Source organism: Protobothrops mucrosquamatus, unplaced genomic scaffold (assembly GCF_001527695.2).
Source record: "Protobothrops mucrosquamatus isolate PMUCROS unplaced genomic scaffold, P.Mucros_1.0 scaffold3348, whole genome shotgun sequence".
NCBI classification, from domain to species: Eukaryota; Metazoa; Chordata; class Lepidosauria; order Squamata; family Viperidae; genus Protobothrops; species Protobothrops mucrosquamatus.
In genome coordinates, this window is record NW_015389335.1 from 113,097 (window position 1) to 134,076 (window position 20,980).

At 51.3% G+C, this 20,980-nt stretch overlaps 3 protein-coding genes across 3 annotated transcripts in view; 2 read left to right on the plus strand and 1 right to left on the minus strand.

The window, feature by feature from the left end:
- The window catches only part of MFSD3 (major facilitator superfamily domain containing 3), a 14,102-nt gene extending 8,199 nt beyond the window's left edge, over positions 1 to 5,903 (plus strand). Inside the window, 3 exon segments of the mRNA XM_029286331.1 lie at positions 320 to 458; positions 3,389 to 3,498; positions 5,650 to 5,903. Coding sequence (XP_029142164.1) covers positions 320 to 458; positions 3,389 to 3,498; positions 5,650 to 5,802 — 402 coding nt within the window. The 3' untranslated portion in view covers positions 5,803 to 5,903.
- A 2,900-nt stretch (positions 5,904 to 8,803) lies between these two features.
- On the minus strand, positions 8,804 to 10,833 carry FMO5 (flavin containing dimethylaniline monoxygenase 5). The gene has a single exon (XM_015826868.1). The coding sequence runs from the start codon at positions 10,741 to 10,743 to the stop codon at positions 9,145 to 9,147; it is 1,599 nt and encodes a 532-aa protein (XP_015682354.1). The 5' UTR covers positions 10,744 to 10,833; the 3' UTR covers positions 8,804 to 9,144.
- Positions 10,834 to 12,291: 1,458 nt separating this feature from the next.
- Positions 12,292 to 20,980, plus strand: part of ADCK5 (aarF domain containing kinase 5) — a 25,789-nt gene continuing 17,100 nt past the window's right edge. Inside the window, exons 1-4 of the mRNA XM_029286333.1 lie at positions 12,292 to 12,309; positions 15,342 to 15,457; positions 16,959 to 17,034; positions 20,047 to 20,247. Of these exons, the coding sequence (XP_029142166.1) occupies positions 12,292 to 12,309; positions 15,342 to 15,457; positions 16,959 to 17,034; positions 20,047 to 20,247 (411 nt within the window). The remainder of the gene's footprint in view (positions 12,310 to 15,341; positions 15,458 to 16,958; positions 17,035 to 20,046; positions 20,248 to 20,980) is intronic.

Consider the following 20,980-nt stretch of genomic DNA (forward strand, 5'->3'; position numbering starts at 1 on the left):
GGCCATAGTTCCCCCATGCTGGCTCGGGAATTCTGGGAGTTGAAGCCCACCAGTCATGAGGGGGCCATAGTTCCCCCATGCTGGCTCGGGAATTCTGGGAGTTGAAGTCCAAGAGTCATGAAGGGGCCATAGTTCCCCCATGCTGGCTGAGGAATTCTGGGAGTTGAAGTCCACCAGTCATGAAGGGGCCATAGTTCCCCCATGCTGGCTCAGGAATTCTGGGAGTTGAAGTCCACCAGTCATAAAAGAGCTGAGGTTGCCTACCCCTGGCCTGGGCCTTGAACCAAGCAAACTTGTGACGTCCTTGAATGCTCCTCAGCTTCCCTTCTGACCTCTGTGGCTTGTTCCCATCAGGAATTCCGAGTCTCTTCAAACCTTGCTGGTCCTCCGCTTCTGCAACCTCCTTTTCCAGACTTGGGTGATGGTCACCTACACAGACCAGGCAGCTGCCTTTGAAGGTGAGCCCGGTGGTCCCATCCGGTGCAGTGGCCCTTTGCCCACCGGCTCAAGAACAGGCGGCTTCTGCGTGCAGGAGTCCCCAAACCTGGGAAGCTTGATCCGAAAGTGGGAGGGGAGGAAAGAGGTAGCGATCCTGGCTTATGCTGGAAAGGCCAGGTGCAAAGGAGGGTTTGTCTGCATGGAAAAACGACCCTGGGGGTCTGTGTGAATATCTCTGGAGGTTCTCTGTCCTCCAGGTCCTGGTTGTGCCAAAGCTGCTTTTTCAAGAGGGAACGGGACTTTCTTTGTTTTAATAATAATAATAATAATAATAAAAATAATGATGATGATGATGATGATGATGATGATGATGATGATGATGATGATGGTAATATAGAGTTGGAAGGGACCTTGGAGGTCATCTAGTCCAACCCCCTGCTCAGGCAGGAAACCCCACACCATTTCGGACAAATGGCTGTCCAGTCTCTTCTTAAAAACTTCCAGTGTTGGAGCATTCACCACTTCTAGAAGCAGGTTGTTCCACTGGTTAATTGTTCTAATTGTCAAGAAGTTTCTCCTTAGTTCCAGGTTGCTTCTCTCCTTGGTTAGTTTCCACCCGTTGCTTCTTGTCCTGCCTTCAGGCGCTTTGGAGAATGGCTTGACTCCCTCTTCTTTGGGGCAGCCCCTGAGATATTGGAATTTATTTATTTATTTGAATTTGTATACCGCTCTATCTCAGGGCGGTGGACAAGCGATAATAAAAATCACAATAAATATACTCAAATTTCTATTATAAAATCAGATTAAATAAAAGGCCTGCTCTAAAATACCCTATATAAGACCTTTACTAAAACATAATTAAAACTACGCCAGGCCGGAATGCTGCTATCCTGTCCCCCCTCGTCCTTCTCTTCATTAAACTAGACATACCCAATTCCTGCAACTGTTCTTCATACGTTTTTGCCTCCAGGGACTTCAAAAGGGAGTTAGAGGAGAACCTGCCACCAAATGTGCGTCTTGTCAACGCTGCTAATATTGTATATTCTTGCTTTGACAAACTATGCAGAACTGTCTGGTATTTTTAGAGTTAATGCAGAGGAGAAGGAGGGAGGAGGGAAAAAAGCACGAAGGAAGGGAACCTTTTGCCCTTCACACTAATTGGAGAACGTAAATCATGACAGCAAAATAGGGAGTGGAAATGCTAGCAAAAATAACTGCTCCTGGGTGGGGATTTCAGATCTTAGCATGCCTTTCATCATGCCTGTGCCGACATTTTGTCACATAAATAAAAAGACTTTTTTTAGGATAAAATGCCTGGAAGTTCTTTGAAGTGTTTCATTCGTCGGAACCATGATACATCTATTCTATACATTGTGGGCCAGGATGTTGCCTTTCTGTGGCTTAGCATATTGTGTGAATCCAGCCCATTGCGGTTTATTCAGTAAACTGTGATTAAACAAAAGAGGGAAAAAAGAAGCCGAGGCCCTAGAAAGAGTGTAGAGAAGAGCAACGAAGAGAAGAGGCCTGGAGGCTAAACTACACAATGAGGGGAACCGAGTATGTTTTGCCTAACGAAGAGAAAGACTAAGGGCGAGGGGGCTGGAGGCTAAAATGTACAAAGAACGGCTGCTGGAATTGGGTATGTCCAGTTTAATGAAGAGAAAGACCAGGGGGGACATGATAGCAGCCTTCCAGTATCCCAGGGGCTGCCCCAAAGAAGAGGGAGTCAAGCTATTCTCCAAAGTGCCTGAAGGCAGGACAAGAAGCAACGGAAGGAAACTAATCAAGGAGAGAAGCAACCTAGAACTAAGGAGAAACTTCCTGACAGTCAGAACAATTAACCAGTGGAACTACCTGCCTCCAGAAGCGGTGAATGCTCCAACACTGGAAGTTTTTAAGAAGAGACTGGACGGCCATTTGTCTGAAATGGTGTAGGGTTTCCTGCCTGAGCAAGGGGTTGGACTAGATGACCTCCAAGGTCCCTTCCCACTTTATCATTATTATGATGATTATTATGATGATTATTATGATTATTATTATTATGATTATTATTATTATTATTATTATTATTATTATTATTATCATCATCACTACTACTACTACTACTACTACTAACTACTACTAAAAAATAAGGTTACCACTGTGTTGCAGCAATTTGCTGAGCAGAAATAAGGATCTGCATTTCCCAGGAATCTCTGCAATTGTCCTTTTTTTAAAAAATGAAAGAATACAGCCCATCAGCTACCTATTAGCCCATGGATCACCGCTGCTTCCTCCCACTTTGCGAAGCCTGGCTTTTGCAACAGAACAAATGTGGACTTTGGAAGTGGACATTTGTTGAAGCGAGCTTTGCCCTGTGTTACAATCTCTTGCCACGGTTAAGTGAATCGTGGCATATGAGGAAAGGTTGCTGGAATTGGGTAGGTCTAGTTTAATGAGACGAGGGGGACATGATAGCAGTATTCCAATATCTCAGGGGCTGCCCCAAAGAAGAGGGAGTCAAGCTATTCTCCAAAGCCCCTAAAGGCAGGACAAGAAACAACGGATGGAGACTAATCAAGGAGAGAAGCAACCTAGAACTAAGGAGAAACTTCCTGACAGTCAGAAAAATTAACCAGTGGAACAACCTGCCTCCAGAAGTTGTGGATGCTCCATCCCTGGAAGTTTTTCAAGAAGAGAGTATACAGCCATCTGTCCAAGATGGTGCGGGGTTCCTGCCCTGGGCATGGGGTTGGACTAGAAGACCTCTCAAGGTCCTTTCCAGCCCTCTGAATCTATGGGTTAGTGGGTTGAGAACATAGCCCATAACTCCCCTTGCATTCCCGCCCCGTCTTACCAATGTGGGGCCCCCATTTCCCGAGTCAAAGCTGCCGCTCTTTCCTGTTGCTGCAAGTCGAGCAGCTGATTGTCTATCACGCACCTGGACTGATCAGGTGGCCTCTCGTTGCAGTGGCCGCCGTGCTGAGCTTGTGCATCCAGCACTTCATCGGGGGGCTGATCACCACGCTGGTCTTCAGCAAGATGATGCTGTGCAGTCAGAAGGCCCCAGAGAGGATCCAGGTGGGTGCTCGTTTCGGAGCCTGGGGCCTTTGCCCACGGATTCATCCGGGGCACGTAGCCTCCACGGCCCGTGGATTCAGTTCGCAGCAGAGTTCGAAACCCACAGAGAGATCTATGGGTACAGATTGCCTACTACTGGGTGTGTCTTTTGCTTCCCGCTGGTCATTGTAAGTCAAGACACCAGAGAGGGGGTGAGGGTGGGTGGACAGCACCTATAACCTCGTAAACGGGCATATCCCATGGGTCAGTGATGGCGAACCTTTTTGAGACCGAGTGCCCCAAACTGCAACCCCAGGGCTGCATCAGCATTGTGGTGCCCTCGGGGGGGTGAGGAGAGCGTGGCCCACTGGATGGGCGTGGCTGTAGTGGTCACGACAGGCTGGGTGAGCATGGCTGGGGCCAGTCCCTTGCCATCTCCGGGGCATCCCCGGGGGGGCCAAACACCGTTTGCTCGCTCACTTCCTACCCTGTTGCTTCCGAACGCCTCGTGCTCGCTACTCTGGCGAACTCTGCTGGGGCAACGGCATACGTGCCCACAGAGAGGGCTCTGATCTGGCACGCGTGCCATAGGTTCGCCACCACTGCTATAGGTCAGGGCTTTTCAACCAGTGGTACGGGTACCACCTGTGGTACATTGGCACCTGGCAGGTGGTACGCGACCATCCTAGAAAAGTGGTAGCAGGGGAGGGGAATGGGTTGAACCGGTGGCAGCACCGCACAAGCCTGAGCGAGAGACGGCTGGAGCTGCAGGGCTGTCAGGGCTCAGCGGAAGCGGCAGGATCAGTGCCGCTTTCCAGCTGATTGGCCCTTCTTCGGGGCTGTCAGGGATCAGCGGAAGCGCCAGGATCAGCGCCAGGATCCAGCTGGAGCTCGGCGCTGATCCTGGTGCTTCTGCTGAGCCCTGAAGAAGCACCAATCAGCTGGAAAGCAGCACTGATCCTGGCGCTTCTGCTGAGCCCTGAAGAAGCGCCGATCAGCTGGAATGTTGCAGCCTCTCCGGGGTCTTGTGATTTACATTCAGATGCTTGGCAACTGATTCATATTTATGACGGTCACAGTGTCCCAGGGTCATGTGAAGCGACCAAAACCTGCTGCAGCCACCCAGCAGACGGGGGGGAATAAAAACCAAACACCCCCCACCCTACCCCTGCTGCCAATCCTCAACAGAAATGCTCACAACAATGGAAACCTCGGACCGGAGAAAGAGCGCGGCCGGGCGGGCGGGCAGGGGTCTTGCTCGGCTGTGGCTTGGGGGGCACTTTTTTCAGTGCCATTGTAACTTCGAATAGTCACTAAGCGAACTGTTGTAAGTCGAGGACTACCTGTACTTTATCCAAGTTTTTGACACCTTGCTAGGCGACTGGTAGTATTCTGATGTTGCCATATCCTAAAAGTAGTACAATGGGTGAAAAGGTTGAAAAGCCCTGCTATAGGTATCGTCTGTTTCTCTGATCTGGGAGCTTAAGGCCAGGCAGATGAACTCCCTCCCCCATTTTAACAGAGGGCTGCGTACAGGGGCTCCCCAAAGGCTTTGGCCCTTTCAGAGATTTCACGTTAATGGTGGCGCAGTGGTCAGAAGGCAGCATTGCAGGCTAACTCTGCCCGCTGCCAGCGGTTCGATCCCGACCGGCTCAAGGTTGACTCAGCCTTCCGTCCTTTACCCAGGACGGTAAAATGAGGACCCCCGAATGTTGGGGGCAAATAGGCTGACTCTGTAACGCCGCTCAGAGAGGGCTGCAAAAGCCCTGTGAAGCGGCATATAAGTCTTAAGTGCGATTGCTGTGGCTGTTTATTACATTTATATCCAGCCCATCTCCCTGTGGGTGGCTGGCGGTGTCGAAAAGAGCAGTATAAAACGGCCGGAAAATTAAAACCTTAACAAGCATTAGCCACGGAAAGTGAAAATATTGAAAATTAACGCTAGTTGGAGAAAGTGGATACCAATGGGCAAGGAAGCTGGAGGTGGGATCTTCTCCTAATTTACTAGCCACGCCCCCATTGGGACTCCTCCCCCCCCAGCCCAGTTGGCAGAGCCGAGGACTACCTGTAGTCCAAGCACGAGAGGACCAGGTCTGTGAATGACCTCACCCTCCCACCCTCCCTCCGGGCTCCTTGCTCGGCTGGGCTCACTTTGCTTCCCTCTCCCCACAGGCCACCCACTACAGCTTTCTCGCCGCCATCGAGGTCCTGGGGAAGGTGGCCTTTAGCACCGTGGCAGGTAGCCTGGTGGACTGGTTGGGCTTCCGACATACCTTCGGCGTCTTCCTCGCCTTCTCCTTCGCCTCCGTGCTCTACACAGTGTAAGCCAGGACGAGCAGAGGGCCTTCCCGCCAGGGTCAGTCCCGTGTCGCTGGCCAACGAAAGAGAGGCCAACTTCAAGAGAAGCCCATTGAAATCCGGGGACATCTCATTAAAGCAGCCTCCTCCTCACACAACTGCTTCCTGGCCGGTCCTCCTTGACAAGGGGTGGGGACGAGTCACAGCACTCCATCTGAGCCATGTAGGAGTGTCGGATGGGGAAGAGAGATTGCCGTGTAGATTTTTTTTAGTAGTCCTCCTTTAGCGGCCACAACAGGGACCAGCAACCTGGTCATTAAAGCAGTCACGACGTGAAACCGTGACAGTGATTATGGTTTTCCTTCCGTTTTCCTTCGCTTTACGGACCTACGAAGGTTGTGAGAATCGGTTGTAAAGATGTACGGAGATTCTCCCTCGTCCAGGTCATGGTTGTCCCAAAGTTGCTTCTTTTTTATTTTTCCCAAAAGGCAACTGGGCTTTCTTGTGTTTTTTTTCCCCACCCTGAAAACATTTCACTTCTCGTCCAAGTTCTGAAGAAGCTTCGTGGGTGAGAAGCGAAATGTTTTCAAAGAAAGAATCAAGAAAGCCCAGTTGCCTTTTGGGGAAAAAAAACAAAAACTAGTTATCCATTTAGGATAACTGGTTGTAAAGTTACTTTTTCGCTGCTATTGTGACTGCAAATGGTCGCTAAAGGAGACAGTCGCTAAACGAGGACTGAACCGTCCTTGCAGTGGAATTTCTCCTCCTCTTTGCTCAGGTATTCTGGAATTTAAAAAAAAGAGCTTTCCTTATGGTCTCTTTTACTGTTGTTAGAAGGAAAAATCACCAGGTCCAGCCCAAGCCGGGAGTAAATAAAATGGAGGCTAAGACGCTGGAAATAAAAATGGAGGCTGGTTGTTTGGAAAGAAGGTTCTTGTTTATTTAGTTGCCAGAAACCACAGTGACACAGCACGTTTCTGGGGGGGGGGGGAGGCTGACAAAATGGAATTGGGATAGGTGGGTTTTTATCCCTTCTTGGACTTTTTATTTGGACGTGTTCCTGTTCTTGTGCCGTGTACTTTGACCTGAGTTTGAATGTGCCCTTTTGGGATTCTAAAGGTAGTAGGTTAATCCTATTATGTCCTAAAGCAGGGGATCTCCAACCCCCGGCCCGTGGACCGGTACCGGGCCGTGGCATGCCAGCAACCGGTCCGCACAAACAAGCAAAGCTCCATCCGTGGGATGCAGGCAGCACACAAAACCACGCACCCTCCGGTCCGCGGAAAAACCTCTCCCTGGTGCCCAAAAAGTTGGGGATACCTCTGTCCTAAAGATCATGTTCCTGTCCTTGGCAGCCTTTGTTTTTCTAATCCCATCATCTCCAACTTTCTCCGGGGCTGTGGCCGAAGGCCTTTTGCTTATGAACAGGTGGCCCACTCTTTCTGAACAGGAGTATCAAATCTGCTTTTCGACAGAGCAGGCCTGCTCACTTTCTGCCTGGTTAAACTTGGGCTCTTCCTGCCTAAGATTTTCCTCCATTATTCCTTTGGGAAAATATAATATTTTGTCCTTTTTAATAGTCCCCCAAATATTTCTTTCTCTGGGGTGTGCGTGTGTGTGTGTGTGTGTGTGTGTGCTGACTTTCTACACTGTTTTGCCCCACAGCTGGGATGCTCAGCACCGTCATTAGAATTTGGGGGACAGAATTCCTCTGACAACTGGGTGGGATCAGCCTGGCTGGGCTTCTGTTCTTTTTCCACCTTGTTCACCCGCGCACCGAGCTCATTTTTGCTGACTAGAACAGGGCTGAGCAACTGTGGCCTCCTTACGACCGGTGGACTTCAACTCCCAGAATTCCTGAGCCAGCATTAATGACAATAAAACCAATCAAAACACCACATGAAGCTTTTCCCTCCGTGTTCCTGCTCTTTCCAGACGGTCAGGTTTAGCCAGTCTCAGTCGGGGAGAACTTGCACATTCCCGCCCCCGCTGAAGGTGTCGGCCGGAAAAATCAGGAATTGTCTTAATCGGGAGAGCTTGTTTCCCAACCAGCCTCTGGATGGATCACCCACTTTGCGAAGCCTGGCTTTTGCAACAGAACAAATGTGGACTTTGGAAGCGGACATTTGTTGAAGCGAGCTTTGCCCCGTGTTACAATCTCTTGCCACGGTTAAGTGAATCGTGGCATATGAGGAAAGGCTGCTGGAATTGGGTCTGTCTAGTTTAATGAAGAGAAGGACGAGGGGGGGGAATGATAGCAGTGTTCCAGTATCTCAGGGGCTGCCCCAAAGAAGAGGGAGTCAAGCTCTTCTCCAAAGCACCTGAGGCAGAACAAGAAGCAACGGATGGAAACTGATCAAGGAGAGAAGCAACCTGGAACTAAGGAGAAACTTCCTGACAGTTAGAACAATTAACCAGTGGAACAACCTGCCTCCAGAAGTGGTGAATGCTCCAACACTGGAAGTTTTTAAGAAGAGACTGGACAGCCATTTGTCTGAAATGATATAGGGTTTCCTGCCTGAGCAGGGGGTTGGACTAGATGACCTCCAAGGTCCCTTCCAACTTTATTATTATTATTATTATTATTAGTAGTAGTAGTAGTAGTAGTTAAGTTGATGACGTGGTGAAGTGGATTTGGCGTCCCCTTGTGGACTTTGCTTGGCAGAAGATCGCAAAAGGGCGTCACTCGACGCCCTCCAGGACTCCGCGGCCGTCGTAAATATGAGTCAGTGGCCAAGTGTCTTGAATTTTGGTCATGGGACCACGGGGATGGTCGTAAGCGGGGGGAAAATGATCCTAAGCCACTTTTTGACTCTGTTAAGGCAGTTGTAATTTTGGTCACTAAATGAAGAGTTGTAAGTTGAGGATCACCTATAATCTGGACAGGCTGCAGGGGGTGGCAGCGAGGGGAACTGTGAACACCATTTTCGCAACCCACCTGGATTCCGACAAAGCAGGTCCCCGTCTTTGTTTTCACGAGCGAAAGCAGCCTGAGGATCAGGAAAAACCCGCCAGGAAACCAAGAAGGTTCGAATCAAAAAGTTGGGATACAGAACGCAGAAGAGTTCAAGGCGAACCTTGGAGGTCTTCTAGTCCAGCCCCCCCCTTCTTTATTTTAATCATTGACCGACAAAAGTACAATCAACCAAACGAATAACACAAAATTGTTCCCTAACCAGAAATATTAATCATTTGCGGGCGAAAGACGTACATGATATGGTAAAAATTTTGCTGCTTTTAGAAAAATCAAGCCTGCCTGTTTAAATCTGCAGGCTTAATAGGTAAGTTATTAAAGGCACAAAGGTGAAATCATAGTGCCGGCATCTGTGTAGATTGGGATTGGATTAGGAGGATAGGACTTTGGTGGACTTAGACATAAGCCCAAATTGCAGCGAGCAGAACCAGAAGGCCAACCAGCTTCAACCAAATGGGAACCGAGGCCCGGTGGTCTGATTGGGCAACTGGCCTGGTTCCCAAAGGTTTCAAGATCCGTTCATGCTGGGTCAGGACAGCTTTCCTGGCTCCCTCCCATTTGCCTGGTCCTTGCAAGCGGTACTGATACGGAGTACGTGGCCCAAATAAAATCTCCTGGGCCAGCTTAGGATCGGTGATAAACCGGGACCATATGTTGGGCATGACCCCAATCAGAGAAGCCAGTTCATCCATATAGTCCGTGTAGTCCACCTGGATGGTGTGGCGTTGGCTTTTCACGTACCTTTTTGCCATGGAAATCTTCTTATCCGTAATATCGGATATCATCTCACTTGTCGATGGCAGCTGGGCAAGCCCTTTAAAGACCCGCGTGGCCCAGCGGGCTTGCATTTCCGCAATGGGCATGATGGCCCCCAGCGGTTGCACAAGACCAATGATGGCCAGGGTGGGTTTCTCCAGATTAGGCAAGAAGACAAACTTATATAAGGGGATCTGGTTTTCAACAACCGTCATGAGGTCCCCCAGGAAAGGAAAGGAGAAACTATATCCTGTAGCCAGGACAACGCAATCTATGTCCTCTTCCTTAGAGCCGTCGTCAAAGACGGCAGCCGTTTCGGTAAACTCGGCGATGTTGGATTTTATGACAATTTTCCCTGAAATAAGGCAATTTGGGAGGTCATCGTTGACGGTGGGATGCTGGCCGCGAAATCCGTGCTGGGGTTTCAAGCCATAATGAGAATGGTCGAATCTGCTATTTAATTTGCGCTGTATGAATCGTTCGACCATGGACAAGGGAAGACTTTGCTCCAGGAGTAAATGAGCCCGGCTAAATACAGTGTCGAATGGGTAGCCTTTATCACCCACACGGCTTAGTAGCCAGGCTCCTCGGCGCGTGCTGAGGAAGACCTGTTGCGCCGTGTGGCTGATCTCCACCGCGAGGTCCACGCCCGAGTTCCCGATGCCGATCACGACGACTCTCTTCCCTGTAAATGCATCGGGACTCTTGTAATCCCGACTGTGTAAGTAGTGGCCCTTGAAGGTTTGAATCCCCGGGAAGGAGTCCAAGGGGAGATATGCATTGGTGTGGTGGCCGGTGCAGACCAAAACGGCATCAAAAATGGACGACTCCTGCTTCCCCTCTGACTCGGTGGTCACATCCCACTGGCCGCTGGTAGAGAAATCGGGGCGCTTTGTTACGCTGCAGACTTTGGTCTTGAACCGGACGTATTTCAGAAGGTCAAAGCGCTCGGCATACATCCTGAAGTAGTCCATGATCTTTGAGTTGTGCATGTAGTTGGGAAAATCGTCTGGGATGGGGAAGTCACTGAAGCACATCATTTCCTTGGAGGTGTTGATGATCACGGACTTGTAGATACTAGCCCGCTCTTCCTCTGGATTCTCCTTGAACCTCCAGAGCCCCCCAACATCATCGCTCCTTTCAAAGCACACAGGATCCAGACCTTCTTCCAAGCAGCATTTGATGTTACAAAGCCCACTGGAGCCGGCTCCAACAATGGCCACCCTCTTCTTTTCCATCTCCCGGGAAGGCTGCAGATGAACAGTCGACAGCAGGGGAAATGAACGTACGCAATCTCTTCTTCGCTTCTTGCACAACAGAAAGTGTTAATACCACTTTACAACGCCCTGGAATACTGCATCCAGTTTTGGTCACCACGGTGTAAACAAGGTGTTGAGACTCTAGAAAGAGTACAAAGAGCAACAGAGAAAAGGTTAAAACGTACAAGGAACGGCTGCTGGAATCTGGTCTGTCTAGTTTAAGGAAGAGAAGGACGAGGGGGGACATGATAGCAAGTTGTCCAATATCTCAGGGGCTGCCCCAAAGAAGAGGGAGTCAAGCTATTCTCCAAAGCGCCTGAAGGCAGGACAAGAAGCAACAGATGGGAACTGACCAAGGAGAGAAGCAACCTGGAACTAAGGAGAAACTTCTTAACAGTTAGAACAATTAACCAGTGGAACTACCTGCCTCCAGAAGCGGTGAATGCTCCAACACTGGAAGTTTTTAAGAAAAGACTGGACAGCCATTTGTCTGAAATGATGTAGGGTTTCCTGCCTGAGCAGGGGGTTGGACTAGATGACCTCCAAAGTACCTTCCCTTCTCTTAAGGAAGAGAAGGACGAGGGGGGAACATGATAGCAGTCTTCCAATATCTCAGGGGCTTCCCCAAAGAAGAGGCAGTCAAGCTATTCTCCAAAGCCCCTGAAGGCAGGACAAGAAGCAACAGGTGGAAACCAATCGAGGAGAGAAGCAACCTGGAACTAAGGAGAAGCTTCCAATTAACCAGCGGAACCACCTGCCTCCAGAAGTTGTGACTAGTTCCTGACAGTTAGAAAAGCTTCCTGGCCCCTTGATTCTCTTTTGCAGAGATCTCCCACCCGTGTTCATGAGCTTGGCCCCCTGGAAGAGAGGGTGGCCTTCAACTCCCAGAATTCCCCAGCCAGCAACGCTTTTGCTGGCTGGGGAATTCTGGGAGTTGAAGCCCAACCTCTCTCTCTAAATTGCCCAGTTTGGGGGGGAAAAAAAAACAAAACACCAAGTTTTAGCTTTCTAATGAACCCCCAGGGTTGTCTCCCCGCCCCCCCCCCACACACACCGTCCCCCAAAGTCAGGGCCTGCGGAACTCCTTGCCACCGGACCAGACGGTCACCCACCTGATGTCTCCAAGAAGAGGGGAGCCTCATCACTGTGGCAACTTCATCCCTGCCAAGCCTTCAAGAAGAGGCTGGGTTGGACTGTGGAATTCTGGGAGTTGAAGTCCAGCCCTCTTTCCCCCCGCCCGAGTTTCACCAATAGGCAGGCAGGGGGGAGGAGCCCGGTGTCCCTCCCTCCCCCCCGCCCTCCACCACGCCCAAGAGGCGGGGTCTCCGATCGTGGCGCCTCCTCCCCGCGATAGGTGGCGAGGCGGCCGCGGCGGGCCAATCGCCGGCGGGGTAGGCGCGGCCTCCGCGCGGACGGCCAATCGGGGCGCTGGCTCGCGGGAGGGCGGGCCCAGTGTGTGTGTGTGTGGGGGGGGGAGTGGGGGGGCAGAGTCGCCCGCGAGGCGTGAAGAGTAGCGCGGCCGCCGCGATGGAGCTGCGGAGGACGGTGAGACCCCCCCCAACCCCGTTTCGTTCCCCACGGAGCCCCCTCCCCGTCCCCCTTCCCGGGAGGCCCGCAGCACCCCCGGGGCGCTGGGGGGGCCCTTCTGGGAGGGGGGACCGATGCCCTCGAGGGGACCCGGGGAGGGGGGAGGGGGGAGGGGTCGCGGTCTCCCAGCCCCCCCCACGTGTGGCCCCCTCCTTGGGTTCCTGGCACCCCAGAGAAGCCCCCCCTCCCCTCCTGGGAATGAGCTCGAGGTTGGGCGGGGGAGGGACTGGGGGTCTCTGGGGGGTCTTGGGAAGACCCCCCCCAGAAACCCCCCAGCCCCTCCCTGCCCCTCCCTTCCTGGGGGGCTTCCACCCCCCAAGAAATGGTCCTCAGCAGCCCCTCCCTCTATTCCTGCGAATGAGCTTGAGGTTGGGCGGGGGAGGGGCTGGGGGTCTCTGGGGGCTCTTGGGAAGACCCCCCCCAGAAACCACCCAGCCCCTCCCTGCCCCTCCCTTTCTGGGGGGCTTCCACCCCCCAATAAATGGTCCTCAGCAGCCCCTCCCTCCATTCCTGGGATGAGCTCGAGGTTGGGCGGGGGAGGGGCTGGGGGTCTTTGGGGGGTCTTCGGAAGACACACCCCCAGTAACCCTCCTGCCCCTCCTTTCCTGGGGGGCTTCCGCCCCAAGAAATGGTCCTCAGCAGCCCCTCCCTCCATTCCTGGGAATGAGCTCGAAGTTGGGCGGGGGAGGGGCTGGTGGTCTTTGGGGGGGTCTTCGGAAGACACCCCCCCAGGGACCTCCCTGCCCCTCAGTTTCTGGGGGGCTTCCCCCCAATAAATGGTCCTCATCAGCCCCCCCTCAGTTCCTGGGAACTAGCCCACGGCTGGGTGGGGTGGGGTCTTTTGCCTGGGGGCATCCATTGGTCCTGAACCCCCACCCCCCGCCCCTCCTTATACTCCACTGTCTGGGGGATCCTCTCTTTTCTGTGTCTGCCCCCCACCCTTTTCGCATGGGGTGTGTCTGCCCCCCCCCCCCAGGGCTGGGCTGGGCTTTCCATTCATCCCTGCGGAATTCGCCTGGTGCCGCCCCTCCTTCCCAGCTGTGCTTCTGGGGTTACGCCCTGATGGGGGTTCCCCCTTCCCCCCCTCCACTGGTGCACAAGCTGGGCCTGGCCTTTTGGGAAACCGGACTACCTTTGCCTGCCACCCATCATCCACTCCCTCTGCTTCCCCTCCTTGCAATGCCCTTGCAGGGGGCCGGCTGGCAGTGGGACTGCCAGAGGGGGGGTCTCGAACAGAGCAAGCCCAGTTCTTTCCCCCTGGCTGGGTGGGCCACCCGGAGGAGCTGGGGCCGGCTCGGGTTCAGGTTATGACAGCCAGACTTTGCCTCTGGGGGGACCATGGGGTCTGGTGCTCTGTGGCCCCCACCCCTCAGCATAAGACCCCTCCTTCCTTGCTCCCCTCCTCCTCCTCCTCCTCCTGTGGGATGGGCATGCCAAGTCCGTGCAGGAGTGTGGTCCATTTAGCCTAATCCTCTGGCCGTATGTAATTTAGGATAGAATAGAGCTGGAAAGGGACCCTGGAGGTCTTCTAGTCCAGCCCTCTGCTCGAGCAGGAGACCCTAGACCCTTTCAGACACGTGACTGTCCAGTCTCTTCTTAAAAACCTCCAGGGATGGAGCGCCCACGGTCGAATTAGATTGAGGCTCCCCCATCTCCTTTGCCCCTTCTGTTTCCATGCGTGTGGGGGTCTCTGAGCCCTTTTTGCACAAAGCCTTGGATGCCCTGAGGCAAGGATGGCTGTGCAGCCCCCCCCCACGCCCCGCCTCCCCCTCCCCAGTTTCCATAGCTCCTTCTGGACCAGCTCTTCCGGCGCACGCTTTCTCAGGCATGCATGAAGCTGGGATCCACTGGGCCTTCCCTTGCAGTGTTGTGACTGTGTATGTGTGGGGTGTTCTAGGGAGGCCCAGAGAGATTCTTGGTCCTTCTGGATCCCTGGCCTGGGATCCTGAGAGGGTACCCCTTGCCTTTCTTTGGGGTGATGGGAGTTAGAAGCAGCGGCAGANGTGTGCTGCAGCTGCCAAAAAAGCCAACACAGTGCTAGGCTGCATTAACAGAGGGATAGAATCAAGATCAGGTGGAGTGTTAATACCACTTTACAAGGCCTTGGTGAGGCCACACTTGGAATCTTGCATCCAGTTTTGGTCACCACGATGTAAAAAAGATGCTGAGAATCTAGAAAGGGTGCAGAGAAGAGCAACAAAGATGATCAGGGGACTGGAGGCTAAAAGATAATAAAGAACAATTGCAATAATTGGGTATGTCTAGTTTAAGGAAGAGAAGGACGAGGGGGGACACGATAGCAGTGCTCCAATATCTCAGGGGCTGCCCCAAAGAAGAGGGAGTCAAGCTATTCTCCAAAGCGCCTGGAGGCAGGACAAGAAGCAACGGATGGAAACTCATCAAGGAGAGAAGCAACCTAGAACCGAGGAGAAATTTCCTGACAGTGAGAACAATTAACCAGGGGAACTACCTGCCTCCAGAAGCGGTGAATGCTCCGACACTGGAGGTTTTTAAGAAGAAACTGGACAGCCATTTGTCCGAAATGGTATAGGGTTTCCTGCCTGAGCAGGGGGTTGGACTAGATGACCTCCAAGGTCCCTTCCAACTTTATTATTATTATTATTATTTTTATTATTATTATTATTATTATTATTATTATTATTATTTTTATTATTTTTATTATTTTTATTATTTTTATTATTATATTTTTATTTTTATTTATTTCTTTATTTCTATCTCCATTTGCATCTCTGCTCTGTCTGCTTTCAAAGCCAGGCGATCAATAATCACAAACTGCTATATTGTCTTCTTTTTGATTTCGTTTTGAAATCTTAAGGTGCTCTCTGATCTTTGGGGGCTTTCCTTGCAAACAAAGTGCCCAGATGTTCCCTAGTTTGGGGTAAGGAAACCTCTGCAAGGAAGCCCCTCTCCAGATCGGAGAGCCCCAACGATCCGATCCGCTCCGGAGAGAGGCCAATTTGTTCCTGCAGTCTTTTCCATCCCGCCTTGACCCCGTCTGCTCCTGTGCAGATGTCTTGGCAGATGTCCTCCAGGATAACGCCCCCACCCACGCCAAGTCCTTGGCGGCCCCCTCCATGCTGGAACAGCAGGTCAAGGCTCTCCCCAGACATTTCCCCCCCCACCCCTTTTGCTGGCCAGCTGCAGGAGCTCTTCTGGGGGGGGGAACTGGGCAAAGGGATGTCCTTGGTTTTTTCCCTCTCTGTTTGGCCTCTCTCTAGGCTGCCCTCCCCCCTCCATCCATTGCAGGGGAGATGCTCAAGCCCTCTTCTTTTGCTTTGCCTTAACCAGGTTAGGCTGGGCTGGATGGAGAGCCCATCGCCTGCAGGGGTTCTCAGATGACCCCTAGAAAGGGGCTGCAGAATTGTTCATCCTTTTGCTATCTCTTATTTCCTCCTACTCCTACTGGTTGCACATCATCATCATCATTATTACTATTATTATCATCATCATCATCATCATCATCATCATCATTATTATGTTGTTGTTGCTTTGCAAGTACACTGATTGCTTCGGTGCCGGAGACCAATTCCTTGTGTCTCTAATCACACTTGGCCAAATCAAGTATCCTGTTCTGTCCCCTGTCCCCCATTCCACATATTCCATATATTCTATATTAGCGTTCCCCAACTTTTCCCGCTTGGTGGCTCAATGGGGGGGGGAGAGGGAATGTTCAGTGTGAGTGGTTGGCACAAGTGCCCACCACTCAAGCAAGTGGAGCTGTGCTTTCACCCGCCACTTGCGAGGCCCACTTCTGAATGGGCCAAGGCCCGTAGTGGGCTGTGGCCTGGGGGTGTGGGACCCCTATTTTATATTCTATTTAGTCTATATATTCTATACATCCTATACATAGAATAGAATAGAATAGAATAGAATAGAATAGAATAGAGAATTAGAATAGAATAGAATAGAATAGAATAGAGAATTAGAATAGAATAGAGAATTAGAATAGAATAGAGAATTAGAATAGAATAGAATAGAATAGAGAATTAGAATAGAATAGAACAGAGAATTAGAATAGAATAGAATTTAGAATTAGAATAGAATAGAATAGAGAATTAGAATAGAACAGAGAATTAGAATAGAATAGAGAAATAGAATAGAATAGAACAGAGAATTAGAATAGAATATAAAATAGAAAAGAATAGAATAGAATAGAGAAGAGAAGAGAATAGGGAATAGAATGGGGACTAGAATAGAGAATGGAATGGAATTTTTTATAGGCCAAGTGTGGTTGGACACACAAGGAATTTGTCTCCGGTGCCTAAGCTCTCAGTGTACACACAAGTAATAGTGATAATCATGAACATATACAACATGAAAATACGTTCATCACAAATTGTGAAATACAACACTCCATCATAAATGATAAGATGCAACACTTAGTGATAGTCATAGAGTACAAGCTAAGCAAACAACATAAATCATACTAAGGTACAAAAAANTTTCAAAGCCCGTGAGGCTATCCTGGCACATGGGAAACAGCAGGAACTTCTTTCTGGGTCTGCCCTGGACCCTCCTGGGTTTCTCCCCAAGGACTGGGGTGGCATTGAGGGACAGTCCTGAGTCTGGATCGTCTTCTCCCAAAGGTCCCTGCGGCTGGGAGTCCAAATCTCCTTGGATTACTGGTGGACGAACCACGTCATCTTGCGAGGCCTGGATGAGGTACAGTTGCTTGTCAAGCTTTGAAACCAGTCTCTGAAAGTCTTTAGACTTGCAGGGCTCTTCAAACTTGGCCCTTTGATGACTTGTGGACTTCAACTCCCAGAATTCCTCAGCCAGGCACGCTGAGTTGAAGTCCACAAGTCATCAAAGTGCCAAGCTGGAAGAGTCCTGACTTAACAGAATTAACAGAACTTGTGGACTTCAACTCCCAGAATTCATGGCTGGCTGGGGAATTCTGGGAGTTGAAGTCCACAAATCTTAGCATTCCCAAGGTAGGTAGGAATTGGGTTAGCTGGGGAATTCTGGGAGTTGAAGTCCACAAGTCATCAAAGGGCCGAGTTTGAAGAGTCCTGACTTAACAGAATTAACAGAACTTGTGGACTTCAACTCCCAGAATTCATGGCTGGCTGGGGAATTCTGGGAGTTGAAGTCCACAAGTCATCAAAGGGCCGAGTTTGAAGAGCCCTGTCTTAAAGCATCCTGGTTGAGGAATTCTGGGAGTTGAAGTCCACAAGTCATCAAACGGCCGAGTTTGAAGACCCCTGCATAATTGCCTGCCCAAGAAGGAGGGGTGTGTGTGTGTCCACCCCTTCTCTAAAGTGTCAAAACTTTAGAATGAGCATGGCTGCAGCCATTTTTTCCCTTCTCATTCTTAGTTGCCACATAGCACAGAGGGACAGGGGTGGCCAGGTGTCACGCTAAACAAAACAGACTTTCTTGGAAGTTCCCTCGTGGGAACCAAGGTCATCGACTGCTCCCAAGATTGTGGGCTGGGCGTTTGATGAAAAGCCTGCTAACAAGCTGTGTGGGGAAATGTAATCGCTTGCATAGCCTCGGGAGAGGGAGTTCTTGACTTTGTAGTGGGGAATCGTTATGCATTTCTTCAGACTTGGTTTCACTTTTGAAGTGCCGACACTCTCGGTATCAATAAACATCCTGAGGAATTTGCAAGCCTCTGAGTTCTGCTTTACTCGTCTCTTGTCTATTGCCGGAGTCTTCAAACGTGGCCCTTTGATGACTTGTGGACTTCAACTCCCAGAATGTGCCCGGCTGGGGAATTCTGGGAGTTGAAGTCCACAGGTCATCAAAGGGCCAAGTTCGAAGACCCCTGGTCTATCGGAACCATGAGCCAAAGCCCCTATAGGCTGGAGAAGAAGCAACGGATGGAAACGAATCAAGGAGAGAAGCAACCTGGAACTAAGGAGGAATTTCCTGAGCGTTAGAGTAATTAACCAGTGGAACAGCTTGCCACCAGAGGTTGTGGGGGCTCCATCCCCGGAGGCTTTGAAGAGGAAATTGGATACCCATTTGCCCAGAATGGTCTAGGATTTCCTACTTGAACAGGGGGGCTTAGAAGACCTCCAAGGTCCCTTCCAATTAAGGTCCCTTCATTCTTCGTTATATCCCCCTCTGATAGCTGCAGTGGGACTTCCACACACATACACACACTCCTATTTTGCGGGGTGTAGAATTTCCCTCTTTTCACGCTCGGCCTACCTTGCACAATGTCAGCAGTTTCATTGTCCTCAGTTGCACATCCAGAGGCAAACCTCCCTCCCAGGATTAAGACCTTCGTAATCCAGGCAGGGCAGGGTGGCATAACTCAAGAGATCCTTCTCCTCTGGTAGATCAGAAGTCTCTCCCTGATATGCAGGCTCTGAGGTTTTGCTTGATGAAGAAATCCAGGAAGCCAGAAGTTGCCTTCCAGCTTTACGTTTTTATTCCGCTGAATACAGACGGGCTCCTCTAATGCAGGGCGTTTCAACCTTTCCACCCACTCTGCCACTTTTAGGATAGGGCAACATCCGAGTACCACCAGTCGCCTAGCAAGGTGTCAAAAACGTGATGACCAAAAAAAAAACAAAAAAGGAAAAAACTGATGAAGTACAGGTAGTCCTCGACTTACGACAGTTCGCTTAGTGACTGTTCGAAGTTACAGTGGCACTGAAAAAAGAGCCCCCCAAGCCACAGCCGAGCAAGGCACCTGCCTGCCCACCCGGCCACGCTCTTCCTCCTGTCCGAGGTTTCCATTGTTGTGAGCATTTCTGTTGAGGATTGGCAGCGGGGGTGGGGTGGGGGGTGTTTGGTTTTTATTCCCCCCCCCGTCTGCTGGGTGGTTGCAGCAGGTTTTGGTCCCTTCACATGACCCTGGGACACTGTGACCGTCATAAATATGAATCAGTGGCCAAGCCTCTGAATGTAAATCACAAGACCCTGGAGAGGCTGCAACACTCCAGCTGATTGGTGCTTCTTCTGGGCTCAGCAGAAGCGCCAGGATCAGTGCTGAGCTCCAGCTGGATCCTGGCGCTGATCCTGGCGCTTCCGCTGAGCCCTGATAGCCCCGAAGAAACGCCGATCATCTTGAAAGCGGCACTGATCCTGGCGCTTCCGCTGAGCCCTGACAGCCCTGCAGCTCCAGCCGTCTCTCACTCAGGCTTGTGCGTTGCTGCCACCGGTTCAGCTCATTCCCCTCCCCCGCTACCACTTTTCTAGGATGGTCACGTTCCACCTGCCAGGTGCCCATGTACCACAGGTGGTACCCGTACCCCTGGTTGGAAAGCCCTGCTCTAAAGGAGAGGAGCCCCGAATGACAAGAAATCCTTGTATTTATTCTTCCTGATTAAGTAAGCAACCCACCCAGCAAAGCTGACACACATAAGATAAAGATTTCACCCAGTTAGTCTGGCACGCTGTACATAAGAAGGGACAAAGCAAACAAATTCCCCTTCGGGTGTTTCCCTAAAGATATCGTATGTTCTCGGGCGGGTTAGGACATTGGGTGTTGTCCTTGCTGTCCTTCCATGACCCTGCGTCCAGGACTCTGCAAGTGACCAAAGAGAGAGGGGCCGTCTGTACGTAAACATTCACAATTGATGCTGTCCCCTAATTCCTGGTCGTCATCCCAGGATAGCCTGTGGGGGGAGATTCTTGAGAGTGGAGGTGCCGTGAGGTCAGGTCTGCTGGGAAGGATCTAACCACCTGCTCTCTCTCGCCCGTCTTCCCTGTGGTCAGAACAGCCCGGAGTACGTGGCCGCCGTGTCCAGGTGTCACCAGCGCTCGGCCGAGAGCATCGTCTTCGGGGCCGTCCAAAACGGGGGCCTCTACATCAAGCTGGGCCAAGGCCTGTGTTCCTTCCCCCACATCCTGCCCCAGGAGTACGTGAACACGCTGCGCACTTTGGAGGACCGGGCGCTCAGGCGGGGATACACGGAGGTGAGCGGGGCAACTACGGGCTGCTTCTGCTGCAGACTTCAGCAGCAGCTGCGCTCGGGGACCTGGGAGGGGGGGGGTGTCACCAGGTCTTCCTCCCTTTTAGGGGCTCTTCCGTGGGTCGCCCACAGTCTGCCCCAAAGAAAGGGGGGACAGAGCTGAGGTTTATTATTATTTATTATTATTATTATTATTAAATTTATATCCCGCCCTTCTCCTTGCGGACTCAGGGCGGCTGACAATCGATTTAAAAATACACAAATGACAATTACAGAATTAAAATTATTTAAAAAGAAATATTTAAATATAGTCTAATTAAAATATAATTAAAACCCCCTCTAAAAATTACCCTAGGCCAGTCCTGCAAGCTGGAATAACCAAGTCTTAAGGGCGCGGCGGAAGGAAGGGAGATCAGGGATGACCCTGATCTCTGGGGGTAGTTCATTCCAGAGGGTGGGAGCTCCCACAGAGAAGGCCCTCCCCCTTGGGGTCACCAGCCGGCACTGTCTGGCCGACGGCACCCTGAGGAGACCCACCCTGTGGGAGCGTACAGGTCGATGGGAGGTAATCTGCGGCAGGAGGCGGTCTCGAAGGTATCCGGGTCCGATGCCATGGAGCGCTTTGAAGATGATAGTCAACACCTTGAAGCGCACCCGGAAGGCCACAGGCAGCCAATGCAGCTCGCGCAGCAGCGGTGTTATATGGGAGCGTCGAGTCCCTCCCAACACCGCCCGCG

What these genes read in the sequence shown, in the direction of transcription:
- FMO5 (XM_015826868.1), bottom strand. Translation starts at nt 10,743, where the DNA reads ATGGAAAAGAAGAGGGTGGCCATTGTTGGAGCCGGCTCCAGTGGGCTT.